The sequence below is a fragment of the Hirundo rustica genome, chromosome Z, assembly GCF_015227805.2.
Source record: "Hirundo rustica isolate bHirRus1 chromosome Z, bHirRus1.pri.v3, whole genome shotgun sequence".
Lineage (NCBI taxonomy): Eukaryota > Metazoa > Chordata > Aves > Passeriformes > Hirundinidae > Hirundo > Hirundo rustica.
The window spans coordinates 46,225,141-46,238,783 of NC_053488.1; the positions used below are offsets into that span (position 1 = coordinate 46,225,141).

Genomic DNA, 13,643 nt, shown 5'->3' on the forward strand with positions numbered 1-13,643 from the left:
GCAGCGGTGCCCGACGGGGACAATGGAGGGGCGCGGGCGGGGACAGGGATCATCGCCTCCGCCCCATGGCAGAGGGCAGCGAGGGCCCGTCCCGGGACCTGGAAAGCCGTTGAGGTCCGATGCGACGATGCGGCACGGTGCCGGTGCTGAGCAAGTGCCGTCCGCCTCTCTCCGCCCCAAAGGCGACCCGAGGGAGCCCTGCCCGGCGGCCGGCAGGAGGCGGCTGGCGCTGCCTGGTCGATGGGTCTCTTTTCTCTCCATCCCTCCGCCCCCGCCGGGGAGGAGACGAGCGCTGACGGCGCCCCCCGGCACAGCCGCAGGCAGCCGGAGGAGGCAGCCTCGCGCCGGTCGGGTACTGTCACCGCCCCGCTCCGCCCACAGGGTCCGCGGCCGGAGGTAACGTGCTGGCCGGGCGGGGGTCACCCCCACGCCCCGAATGCGGCGGTGGAGAGCATTCCTCCGGCCTCGCTCCTGCACACGAAGGGGAGGCGCGGAATATTGCGTGGACGGGGTGGGTGGGCGGATCGGTATTTCCCCGGGGCGGTAGCGGTGGGGGAGCTGCCGTGACAGCCGGGCGCGGGCGAAGGGTGTGCTCTGAGATCCTTTCTAAAAAGTCTCCGGTCTTTTCCTCTCCTTTCCCGCAGAGAGAGCCCGGCCGCCCCGTCCAGGCTGTTCCGCGGGATGGCGGCGGGCCCCCCCTCAGGGCTGGGCGCTGCGCCCTAGCAGCCGCCGGGCTACATCCGCGCTGCCGGGGCCCGGAGCCGGGCGCAGCCCAGACCCGGCTGTGCCTCATCCCGTCTCCTCCGCGCCCTGGGACTCTTTTCGCCTCCCCGCCCCGTTCCCGGCCATCGCAGCAGGCATGGGCTGTTTCTGCGCGGTCCCAGAGGAATTTTACTGCGAAGTTTTGCTCCTGGACGAGTCTAAACTGACCCTGACCACACAGCAGCAGGGCATCAAGGTAAGGACGCTGGCGGGGCTGCGGAGTGCGATGTGGGAGAGCCCGTGGGGCTGCCCGGCGGCGGCTGCCTCCCGACTGCGCTATAGTAGCCAGGAAGGGAGCGGCGGCCGGGAAGAGGGGTTTCGGAAGGCGACGGAATAACGTCGTAACTTTGCTTACGGGCGCGCAAAGGACAGATGGATCAGGGTGACGGGCGCCGGTGGGGCAAACGTGGCTCTGGGTGGCTTCACATCGAGATAGCGACTTAAAGCGAGCAGGTGCCGACCACTCCGTGGCACTCGGGACGCTCGGCGCAGAGGTATTGTTCTGTACCTGCCACAGCAAAAAAGAAAAAGGCGGCTCTGTGCACAGGGTGTTGCCCACCCGTGTTTAGTCACTTCTCGCCCTCTCTGCTTTGGGCCCTGCCCACCCTGGGACGCGCTCTCCCGGGAAAAGGCCGGCGGCAGCGGTGCGGAGCAGGCACGCAGTAGCTCCCGAGCGCAGGGGTGAAGGTCCAGCCGCGTCCCCAGCCCGGTGTCCCGTCGCCCGGCCGGTGGGAACAGCTCCTGCGCCGCTGCAGCATGCTCGGCGCGGATGAGCTCTTCAAAGGAGTCATCTGCCAAGCGCTAATGAGCCCTGACAGAGCATGTGAAAACTGAGATTTTTCTAAAGACCCTTAACTTGGTCTTGTTTGGTTAAGCCTGGTGACAGCTGATGGCATGTTACAAACACTTGAAGTTTTGTTCGTAGCGCCAGGAACGTGAATTTATTAGCAATGTAAGAACGTGGTTTCAGTGTTGGATCAGGGAAAAAAAAATTTAATCCTTGTAAAATTTATTGTTGGAAAGGGCTGATGAATTTTACCTAAAACATCCAAAGAATAAAAGTCTGTATGCCTTTATGGTTTAGCTTGAATGATTGAAGCTTGGTGAAGCAACTGCAGAAAGGAGAATCTGAAGCAGGGTAGTGGGGAGAGAGAGTTTGCATTTAACAATATATTTTCAGCTGTGGTGTTTCCAGGTCTACATGTATTCAGAATTTCCAAGCTTTGCTGTGTCAACTGCCTACAGATAGGCTTATAAATCCAAGCTTAGCACAGAGGAGTAAGCAAATCATCGTCATGCTGGAATTCAGTACCTGTGTAGTATAGTCCAAGTTTGGCACTTTGAAGTCTAAGTTTCAGACACTTCTGAAAAACCTTAACTTTCTATGTGCAGATGTGGGTGCATGCATAATGCATGCATATGTGCAGAAAATGTGCGGTTGCAGAAAGGTGTTAAAAGAATAAGCTGCAAGATTTGGTTAGTCTAATGAATCTAAAGCCTGAAAGTGAAGGGTTTGTGCAGTGTCTAAGAAAAATTAATGTCCCATGGGAAAGAAAGGGTCTGAAGATAAAACTTCTTTCCAAGAATGCATGACTTGCAGTGTTGGGAACTGTCTAGTTTGACATGAGGGTGTGGTTTCCTGCTATTCCTAGTGTGATCTGAATGTGGTATAATGCTGAATATTTCATCCCTTCCGCATGCTCCTTCTCTGTCTTGAACCTAACCACAGAGCAGTCACGGAATCAGTTGGAACAGTGGTGGATCTGACAAGAAAAGTAGTAGTTCGTTAACATTTTGGCATAGGCACTTGCACTGCAGAGTGGGAAACCTTAGGGAAGGGAGAATCTCCCTTTTTGTAGCAGCATGTTTTCCGTGTTTTCTTTTTCCTTCTTTTATTTTAAGATTAAGTTTGTACATGGTGAAGCCAAATGCCAGTGCTGTAGCTCCGCAAGCCTTTGAAAACTCAAAGGGAGGATCTGCAGAGCTCACTCCTAGCCAGTGGTTTCTGCCATGGTGCCCACCCTTGCCCGTATACCTGCACGAGTGTTTGTGCAGCTGTGCATGAAGAGCAGCTCCTGTCCAGCTGAAGGTTGCCTTTTATTGGATGAGCCTTCAGCTCTGTGCGCTGGTCCACTTCACAGCTGGAGGATGGCAGAAATGGCTTTTTCAACTCACTCCTGGCTTCTGTAAATTTAAACTGCTCAGGGGACATTCATGTTGTTATTCTACAACTTTCCAGGGATGTTGTATTATTAATTCGTAGTCAAACAGCACATAAAATTTATCATATTCTGTCATGTTTTGTCATTTGGCACTTTATCCTTGAAATTCAAATGTTTTATTTTGAATATTTTTAAATTTACTCATGTAAATGCAGAGACTTGTAATTTTTTTTTACTATTATTTTTTACTTTTTTATTTCTTTTCATTTGGCGTTTCAGCTTTGGCACCTAGGTGTAGTTTGTAAAAGTTCATATGTGTTTTATTTTAAAACAAACATTTCATTAGAACCACAGATTCTGGATGGGATGTTCCTTTTGTCATTTTCACTTTTAATTTGGTTCAGAGTTACATGCGAAACAAGCTTTTGGTACTCTTTCACAGATCTTCAATTGTTAGAGGAGCAGGGTTTTTAAATGGTTTTACAAGCTACTTTGTTCCCGTTTTCGCCCAAGAAGTTGCATGTCTGTTAGAAATAAAAACCACAGCTCAACAGCTCTTTTGCTATCTATGTACTTGCTTGATATTAATGGATATAATCCTACTTGCTTTGAAGGGTGAAAGGTGGTGGCCTGTAGGAATCTGAGGCAAGTTTGTTTCTTCACGGAATTGAATATGAAGTGGATACTTGCTTCCAGAGAGTTTTGCAGATGCATTGCTTAGTTTGTATAGTGGTCATTTCTGCCTTGTTGTGCTTGGCATAACTCTACTGATCAGAACATGACCTTTTTAATGACAATTTCACTGATGCATTCTTCATACTACAGTGGGCTTCAAATTGTACTTACATTGAAACAATTAGCAGAGGTGACAAAACTGAGACTTTGAATGCCATTTCTCTCTGGACTCCAAAGGACTTGTTAGGGAAAGGAAAGGATTTGTTTTCTTCTGGCTCCCAGGTGGGGAAGCTGAGATGGAAAGAGGTCAAGCAGCCTTTCCAAGGTCGTACAACAAGGAAACAACTTCCCTTCCCTATTGGGCTGATAGCGACTGACCATTCTGCCATGGGCCATGCTGTCTGGAGGGCTTTGTGAGGATCGCTTCATCATAGTTCCTCAAACTAACTTTTGCTTCTCAGTCTTTTTTTTTTTTTTTTTTTTTACCATGATCAGCGCTGCATTGCTGTTCTCCCTTTCTGCCTTTGTGGTTCAAGGTTAGAGCACTATGCTCTATGACAGTGTGGAAGCTGGTTCTCTAGCACGAAGGCTTACAGGAGGCTAATAAGAGTTCATTAATCAGGAAAGGCCACCAGGTATCTCATAATCTAAATTTCTGTAGTACCTTATAGTACATTAACAGAAATATTCTGGCAAGTGCATGCATTGAAGATAATAAAGTGATGGCAGCTGTTAGTGCCAACAATTTTTGGATGGAAGAGGCTATTCACCATGTTCTGGTACAGTGTCGTCTAGTCAAGGTATATGGCTTCAGATGGGGACAGCTTTTCCTCTTAAAAGGTTGTTCAAGTTTCCAGTTAGGGACTGGGTTTTGCTAAAGCTATGGTAAGAATCAGCTGCCAGCTGAAAAATAATCACTTTTTCAGGACTGCTATTTTGTCTTCTCTTCACACAGACTAAACAATAACTTAGGCATTTTTATTGTACAGTACAAGTTGTAGTTCATCTGTTGATGTCACAAGACATGTCTGTGGTCTTTTGACATGAAACGTCACTGAGGGGTTGTGAGTATTACATAGTTTGGTACTGTTAAGAACTGAGCTAATTGTCCTTGTAAACAATGGTGTGCCTTATTGCACAAACTTGTTTTTGGAGTTAAGGAAAACCTCTGTGGGCCCTTAAAAAATAATGCCTTGAAAACCTGGTCAGCTGTTCCAGAACGAGTGTTTATCTTGTAATGTGTATGTTACAGGAATCTAAGAATCCTTTTCCCCCCTTTTTTCCTGAAGAAGCTAAAAATATTATGAAGCATCTACATTTCATGTTTGCATCTCTTTGGAATAAAGATCGCAAAAAATATTATCTACTTCTGCAGTGAAGAAGCTCTCTATTTAGTCTTAAGCCATCTGGCCATTGCACTTTTGAAGTACTCCTTGAAATTCCTCTCTGAGCACAATTTTATGTTCTGTTTAGACTGACGTGTGATGGGTCAACAGTAATATTTCATTAGAAGAAAAGTGATGAACAGGAAAGACTCACAAAGTCTTCCTGGGAGAAGTATATGTTCTGTAATATTATTTTATTAGGTAGTACCATTTAATAGTGGTAATCTGACCACCATACCACTTACTTGATGATTTACTGAGAATTTAGCAAAAGGATGGTTTAAAAAAATCCCCAAACCCTTGTCTCAAGAACAGGAAAAAAAAAAAAAAAAAAAAAAAAGCTAATCTGAAAAATAGAATGTGGCTGATATTACTGATATTAGGAGCAGTGTTAAATAACTGGATGTGTAATGTAAACACCATGAGTGCGTTCATCAGAATATGGTATATACTGTTAAGATACTTATGGGATAATTGACAAAAGGATTCAGTATGACCTATAGAAGTAATTGAAAACACCATTTCTTAGAAAGTTTTCTGTGGATTATTGGATTATTCTGGTGTTTTTCCTTTGTTTCCACCTCCCCTCCCACCCTCTTCCCTGGCTTTTCTCACTATTTGTTTGTTTTTTGTTTGGGTTTTTTGTTTGTTTGTTTTGTCTTTGTTTTTGTTTTGTTTGGCTTTTTTTTCAGTCCCCAGTGAAGCTAAGCAGTTCCAGACTTCATGTCTTTAGAATATAGTGAATACAGAAAATATGGGGTGCACTTTTGCATCAAGCTGTGTTAGCTCTAGGTACACCACGGAGTCAGTCTGGGAATAATAGGGATCTATTTTTTTTTCCCAGTGAAAATGCTTAATGAATGCATTTGATAGCAGGAAATAGAATCCTATGAGTAGAAATAACTTACATTGTGTTATTTATTTTGAGAGTTAGCATTGAAAGTCAAATTGGTAGTCATTTGCTGTGAATATGGAATAAGTTCTTTATGAAAGTGATTTCTGCTGGTTTATTCTTCTACATTTTACTAGGAAAGGAAAGCATCTTTTTGTGAGATTTTTTTTTTTTTTTTAAATTTTCTAGTTACAGTACTTCAGAAATCTGAAAAATCTTTTTAAACGTAGATTGCAGTTGCTTTCCACCTATGGTAGTTCACCACCAACAGTAAACTGTAATATCAAAGTTCAAGCATATTTAATCATATTTTCCTCTGTCCTCTTTGGTATTGATTAATAAAGATGTTCAAGGCAGATTCCTCTAGATATTTAGCACATTGATTTGAAAAGAATAGTTAATAAAAAGTGAATTGATTAAAAGGACACAATCTCAGTCTTGTTTGGCCCTTGTAATTTATTTTCTTTATAAAGCAACAGTTTTCTGTTATGTGTACATATTTTCCATAGTAGGACAACTACACAGACAGTATCATCAAGTTCCAAGTGTGAATACTCATCTTCTCCTTTAATGTTGTAGACACCTTACATCTACATTGTAGCAAAAGCAACAACAACAAAAATGTTAACAAAAAAGCAAGTTATTGATAATCCCTTCCGTATCAGAAAGGTGCTGGTGTTTCTTAAATTTCTGTTATGGGTATAAAATGGTCCTCTGATTACACACTGAGGACCAGATGGGTTATGTGAAATTTTGCACTATTTCAGTCCTCTAAAAGTAGATGGAAATAGTGCACAATTCTAGTTTACAGAGAATGAAAGGAACAAAAAGGCTCATGAACATTTTTATTAATTGCTCTGCAAAAATTACTCTTACAAATTTGAAACAGATTACTAATTTCACCAGTATCTTTACAGATGAGGCCAGTGATTTTGAATATCCCATGGAGTAACCATTAAATGGATGAACACTGAGACACTTTATTTTCCCTAGGTGCACTTAACTAAATTAATGAAACCAGCATGACAACAAGAAGGAAAGCCATTAACTTCTAAATGAAGTTATGTTTTAGTCAGATGGAGGTTTGAGCAATAATGTTGTCAGAGGTGTTTATTCTTCTGTTTTCACTGAGCAATAATTTCATAATATGACCAGGGCAGATGTAAGCTGTGTGAGGCTGCTTTTTTATTGTACAGTTTTGGATTTATGTAACATGGATTAAGCATTTCTTACATTAAAGTATTTAATATAGTTAAATATAATCTCTTGATATGTTATTCATTTAATTTCATGAAAATTTTGAACTGAAATGAAGCTTCAGAATTAAAATCCTTTCCCTCTAAAAAGAAAACTGCTAAAAAATGCATGATATGAAGAGAAATCTTGAAGAGACTGAATTGAAAAGGTGCTTCAGAAAGAGAATGTCTTTGAAAGCTAAAATATTATGTCACTTCATACTGTAAAAATATCTGTTTTCAAGATGATATTGAACACATAGGAGAAGAAGAGAAATTATATATTGGTCATGGTGCATCATTACTAGTAGCTGTATTTTTGGTAGAAAGATGAGACATGACTTGCCAGTCTTTTTTTTTTTTTTTTAAAGATTTATTTTCCTAAAGGGTATTAAATTTTGCAATGATAGATCAGCTATATTACCTTAACTTTTTTCACAACTGAGATATTTGGAATTGAATTATCACATTTCAGTATCTGGGTACAGTTTTGGAAACTGCATTTTTAAGTGCACATTTTAGATGCTGTTTTTTTGATCAGATCTTGTGCTTGCTTGTCATGGGTTGGCACAGTTTAGTTTTTAGTTAGGGAGGAATGTGGACTGTTTTTCCCTGTCAGGGCCTTGGAATTGTTTTAGAAAAGACAGGGACCTGTTAGAAGGCTAGTTTAGGATATTGACATCTGTTTTGACCCCTGAGAATGTTAAATGCGACTTTGGGAAGTACCCATATAAACCCTGATTTCATCCAAGTCAGGCCTTTTCCTCCTGGTCACCTGAACAGGTAACACCGACTTGGGGCCTGCTGTTCTTCCCCCTCCCCCACTGCAGAGGGAGCTGGCCCCGAGGCCTGGCTGGGCTCCATCGGCTCCTGGCAGGGGAGGAGAGGGTACAGCTTAACAGCAACTACTCTTTTCAACTTCCCCAGAGCAGGGAAGCATCTCTGCCAGACCCCTGATAACACCTATGGGCCCGCTGTTCAGGCTGAGGCCACCCGAAATTATTACCAAGGGGTGGGCAGAGCTCTTCCTGCACACCGCCCCCCACCCCCCGCCCCCTGCTCCGGTGATTCCAGACAGAGAAGGAAAATTAATGGAGGGAAGGAACCCGGGCCAATAAACCACCTGGTTAGTTAACTGAGGTGCAGTGGGGAAGAGACTGCTGCCCGGGGCAGAAATCACATAGCCACTGCAGGCCTGGGCAGATTTAACCTTTTCCGGGCAACATGAAGCTTCCAAGGCCTAACCCTTCCCTGAGAGAGAAAATAAAGTGACAGAGTGGATGCAGAAACGACACGACATGAAGTCAGTGGAGCAAGAGTAAAAGAACTGATAAGATTATTAGAAAAGGGATTGAACATGTGGACATTTTTAACCGGACTTCTCTAGGGTAAACTATGGAGAAATGGACTGTTCCTTGTAACACCTTAATGTTATTTGGGGGAATGCTGGTTCTAGTCTGTTGGGGGTTAGGTTTGTTCCTTTTTGTCTTAAAGAATTTTTCCCCATAAGCTGCTAAAAAGCAAAGTGCTGGTACTTAGATGGTACTTGACTAACACAAAACAGGGGGAAGATCATCCTAGTTTTGGGGCAGGAAAAGGACAGGGCTGGGGGAGCTAGGGGGGGCTGTTTGCACCGGGCATTGGAGAGGACGGCCAGACTGCTAATTGCTGTGGGAGAAGTCCACTGTCAACAGAAAGTCAGGTCCTGAGAGATCTACCATCATCTCTCTGCTTGTGAGCCCAGGAATTCTGAACTCCTTCGCCTGCCCTGCTGGAGCTGGGCCAGCCCTGCCCGGGAATCGAGGCTTCTTCAGCACTGCTTTTTTTCTTTTTGCTACTGTAGTCCTGCACCCCCCTACCTGCCGGGTCATTGCGTCCCTGCCTTGCTGGGGACACCCTGCCATTTCCAGCCGCCAGCTCAGGTGTTCCCACTATTCCAGCTTGGTGCTCTCAGAGCCCCACGAGATCAGAGTGCCCTGGGCTTTGTGAAACAAAGCCCCTCGAGGTTCCTGCTATAGCTGTTGTTGTTTATTTGCCTTGTTATATTTACTAGTAAAGAACTATTATTCCTTTCCCCATAGTCCTGCCTGAAAAAAAGCCCTTTTAATTTTCTAAATTATAATAACTTGGAGGGAGGAGATTGGAATTCCCCATTCCTAGAGAGGCGCCGCCCCTCCCTAGCAGACACCTGTCTTCTAAACCAAGACACAGTCAGAAGTTGGGGATTGATATAATTGAGCTTTAAGTGAGATTCTCGAAGACCCTTGCTCCTGGGGTAAAAGGAAGTCTCAGCCTTTGAGACGAAAATAATTTTAAAGAGAAAGTGGTTTAAAGCCCTCAGCTCCTAGGGTAAAAGGAGGTCTGTGTTTTTTGAGATAGGGACAATTTTAGAGATGGAAGAAGAAAATCCTTATTTTGAACTAGAAAAAGCATTCTTAAACAGTACCCCAAATACACTGAGAGGCCCAAGAGTAGCCAGGGGAAAGGCTGCTAATGGGTAAGACTGCACAATCTCCAAAAATTCTGGGTGGTTGCAAATTTGTGACATCAGGAGCCACTAGACTGTTGTAGTCTTGTGACAAGTGTCTCCATGGGACTCTAGAGAGACTCCTCTACCAAAGTGATGAAAGATTATGTTTAAATAGTGAAACTGACTGAAAATCCCAGGTTGTGTCTCTCTGTGTTGTTTTATAGGAAAGTTAACAGTTTGTAAGGGGAGGGAAAAGTGTTTTGAAGTTTCATTCTGTTTTGTTTTAGTTGTTTTTTCAACTTTTCCATTCTTTTAGTGTGTTAATAAAACTATTTATTTATTTTTAAGATTGAGCCTGCTTTGCTTTCTCTTGATCTTCTCCCACAAAAAGAGAATAAACACTAAGACCACTACACTAAATTTGGCAACCAGAATTTAGCAAATGTGAAACCACTACACTGCTGCATACCAATTTAATTGCAGCATTTAAAATAAAGGTTACAGTTTCCATATTGATTGAAGTTTTGTTCCCACTTCTTCCATTGCATCCTGAGTTGTGGATGGTTGAACACTGTCGGCACTAAGATCAAAAGGACATGCTTGAGTTCAACCTATGCTATTATTCAGAAGTGGAAAACCAATAGAAACATTGCAAAATGAGAGACCTCTGCTCCTTTGGTTTTGCTGCAGCATGAGGAGGGGAATCTGCCTGTTTTGCTGACTGGGAAAAGTGCTTTATCTTCTCTCCTTGGCTTGTGACTGCAAACATTGGTTTCTTTGAAGGGAAGAGACCTTCCATGAATGGTAATTCTGGTAGTAACTTTCCAGAGTCAGGAAGAAGATACCTGAGAACTTCCTCAAATTGATACACAAATTGTCTTTACTGAAGATAACAACAAAAATTTAATGTACCCACATAGGTGTTTTTGATCTTTCTGGATGGAAATCTCTATGGTGCTGAATGTACCATTAACCTATGGCACTAGGGGTATTATGTTAAAGTTTGGTTGTTAGGAGTCTCAGGGGTCTATAAAGATTCCTTCTTAAGAAGCCCTTCTTTCTTCTTGCCCCTCAGGATTTCTTTTTAATTCTGTCTTGGTACGAGAGAAGTGCATGCAAATGGCAAACCCTCTTATCAGTTGTTTGCATTAGTTGTGCTCAGTAAGAGGAATCCTTTATATTCAGTGAAATCCAACTGCCCCTGCTTACATTTAAAATAAATAATGAAATCATTACAGTAATGGGTAGTTATTAATGTGAAGGAAAAGTGGATCTCATTTGTATAGGCGCTGTTCTTATTTATTTGTCAGTATTTACATTTTAAACTCTGCAGTTACAACTGGCTGTCCATAAAGCAGAGAAGACAATCTGTCTTCCTGTAGTTCTTGAAGTTTTGGGTGTGTGGATAAAATCTTTTTGTGGTTGAGAGAACAAGTTTGATAATACATAGCTCAGCACTTCAATACTTTTCCTGTGTTCTCAGGAAAGTAAGAACTGAATGCACTGAAGAATAATTTTTCTTGTCTGTGTGAGAGACAGAGTGCCTTTTAGTAATGGAAAGGAAGGATTTTCTGTATCTCAATTCCATAAAAGAATTCAGAAGGCAGAAAATGGCAGTTTCCCTATATAATTAGTGGAAAAATTTGGCGTGACTACTAATGTGGGCAAGCACATGATTTAACACTTTGCAGAACTAAAGGCATTTGATCGTCTTGTAGAATTGAGCCAGAAGAAAGTTCATCAGACAAACCCACTGGATCTGCTTTTTGTTTTCCACATAGTATATATTTCACTGAAAGTTGTCATTTATGTTTGAGAAGAGGTTATTTGTAGTGTTTCGGAAAATATTTTCTATCTATAGTAATATCCATTTGTGTATTATATTGAATATTTCATTTATTTTATTATTAATCTTTTAGATACATTAGATGTGGGAAAAAATATAGTTCTTATTTTGGTTCATCAGTTTTATTCAGATTCTCAGTGTCACAGTGTAAAAGAGTAGTGACAAACTTCTTTCCTATTTGGTGGATAAATTGTAGCTGGAAGGAATGTAATGGCATTTTTTTCTTTCACCCCCTTAGAATACCAGAGCAAGAATTGTCTTTATAAGAGAGCTGTATTGTGAATCATAAGGGAAAGTAATTTTTTTTTTTTTTTAATGCTGTTTGTGAGTTCCACAGTAAACTGGTGGAACTATCAGTTCAGAATTATAACAATGAGGAGGAATGCATAGGAGAAGAATGAGAAGTGAGTTCAGCACTGACTTGGGATTTGAAACGAATGACTGGATACCCCTTGTGAAAATCCTACAATGCTTGTGTGACATGTAACATGGAAGCAGATTCTCCACATCTCTCTCCCTTGGAAGTGCCTCAAGCTGTCTGCAAAACTTGCTGCTTTGAAATGCGTTTTACTTTTTTTGTCTGGCGAGCACCAGGTACAGAAGAATGCTGCACTAGCCTCTGCCTCTGCTGTGATTGTGTTGGTGGAATTTGCTGGGGTGTAGAAGGTGGCTGTAATTTATAAAGTGATGTAATCTCATCACAGGCATCAAAGGGAAAGGAAGTTACTTGTCAAAACCAAGTGGGACTGGAAGGCCATGACTGCCAGCACTTCAGTGTTTGTTTCCACTGAGGAACCATAAGATCCTGATTCCCTGTAGTTCCCATGGCTGTTGGAAGCGAGAACGAGTGCAAGGAGCTTGTTGCAGCCTGACACTTCCACACTATGTCACACAGAGCCCAGACCTCCCCCAAAGAGGTCCTTTCAAATACGCTTCAGGCTGACACAATCTTTTGTCTGTGTGGTTGGTTTATTTAATATGCCAGAACAAAAGAAAGCTGTGTGTCAGAACTCTTGTAATTCTGATTGTCATACCATGTCTGTCAAGGGTGGGTGATATGTATCAGGGTGCCTCGGAGGGGACTAGGCAACAAATAGTCCTGAAAGTTGTGCCTGTATGTCCCTTAAGAGCAAATTAGGACACCTCAGGAGGGATCACAGGAGAGAGGTAGCTTAAGTTCAGTAGTGGTGATAGGGAGAAAAAGTTCCAGGCAAATGAAGGAGAGATGCAAATGCACAGAATGGTTATACTCGCAAACAAACTTTTTGTATTGCCAATTGTTTTGTGCAAGAAGGGGAGAAAGCCACAAGACTTTGTAGAGGAACCTTTTGATTAGGTGTGTGAATATCCTGCCACGCCCTTGGCTGAGAGGGACTGAGCTTAAAAATGTAATTTTCATAATGTTTTCAGGATGGAGTAAAGCCCTTAAGTTCAAAAGATCAAATACTTTTCCTCTGTTTTGAAGTGATGTCGGATTCTTCAGCCATATTCTTCCCTCTATTATTTTTTACTCTCTAAAAGTCCTATTTTTTCTTTTTGTGTACAACATGTAAGTTGGCTGAACACTTCAGTTCTCTTTTCAGTGTGTGCGTTCATTCTTCTTAGCAAAGAACATAGCAAACTCTAAAGCTGTGGGAAACAAAAGGTTCTGGTATCTGTCAAAGGGTATCTACCGCATTTATTCTGGGTTATTTTGAGAAATCTTTTGTTCTTCTTAACAAATGCATTTCTGTTTACAAATTATAATGCCTTTAAAATCAGCTTTGATTGAACTGTCTTTCTCCAAGAATGAAGAGTATTCTGGAGCTCTCTCAGTGCTCCCGTTTGGGATGGATGAGATTTACTGAGAAACTGTTCTTGGCCTTGAGGCTCCTTTATCTGTGTCTCCAGTGTCTCAAAGGAGTTCCTGCAAAAGCCAATTCTCTTTCTTGGGCAGCCCTTTAGTAATGTTTCTTTTTTTTTTCTGTGAAAGCAATAGTGAGTTACCAAGGTCTTTCCTGGATTGAAGAATACTTGAAATTGTCTGACTGGTTTCAGTTCCAATGTTGATGACATGTTTTGGTGTGCTTTGGTACCAACTTCAACAGGAGTGTCCTGGGGTGACTTTATGATGCTGAATTGTATCCCCAGTTGTCTGTTCTGTTTATGCTGCACCTTTAAGACTGGTTCCAAGAGCGAAGGGAGGAAAGAAGAGGCACGCAGTTTGTTTTCAGAAA

The 13,643-nt window shown here is 42.5% G+C and overlaps 1 protein-coding gene across 4 annotated transcripts in view; it reads left to right on the forward strand.

The window, feature by feature from the left end:
• Positions 1 to 398: 398 nt before the first annotated feature.
• Positions 399 to 13,643, forward strand: part of EPB41L4A (erythrocyte membrane protein band 4.1 like 4A) — a 133,987-nt gene continuing 120,742 nt past the window's right edge. For all 4 annotated transcript variants that reach the window (XR_005704497.1, XM_040090862.1, XM_040090863.1 and 1 more), the window contains exons 1-2: positions 399 to 511; positions 645 to 958. Coding sequence is in view for 3 of the 4 variants with exons in the window: in XM_040090862.1 (XP_039946796.1) it covers positions 860 to 958 (99 nt within the window). In the remaining variant the exon portion in view is untranslated. The remainder of the gene's footprint in view (positions 512 to 644; positions 959 to 13,643) is intronic.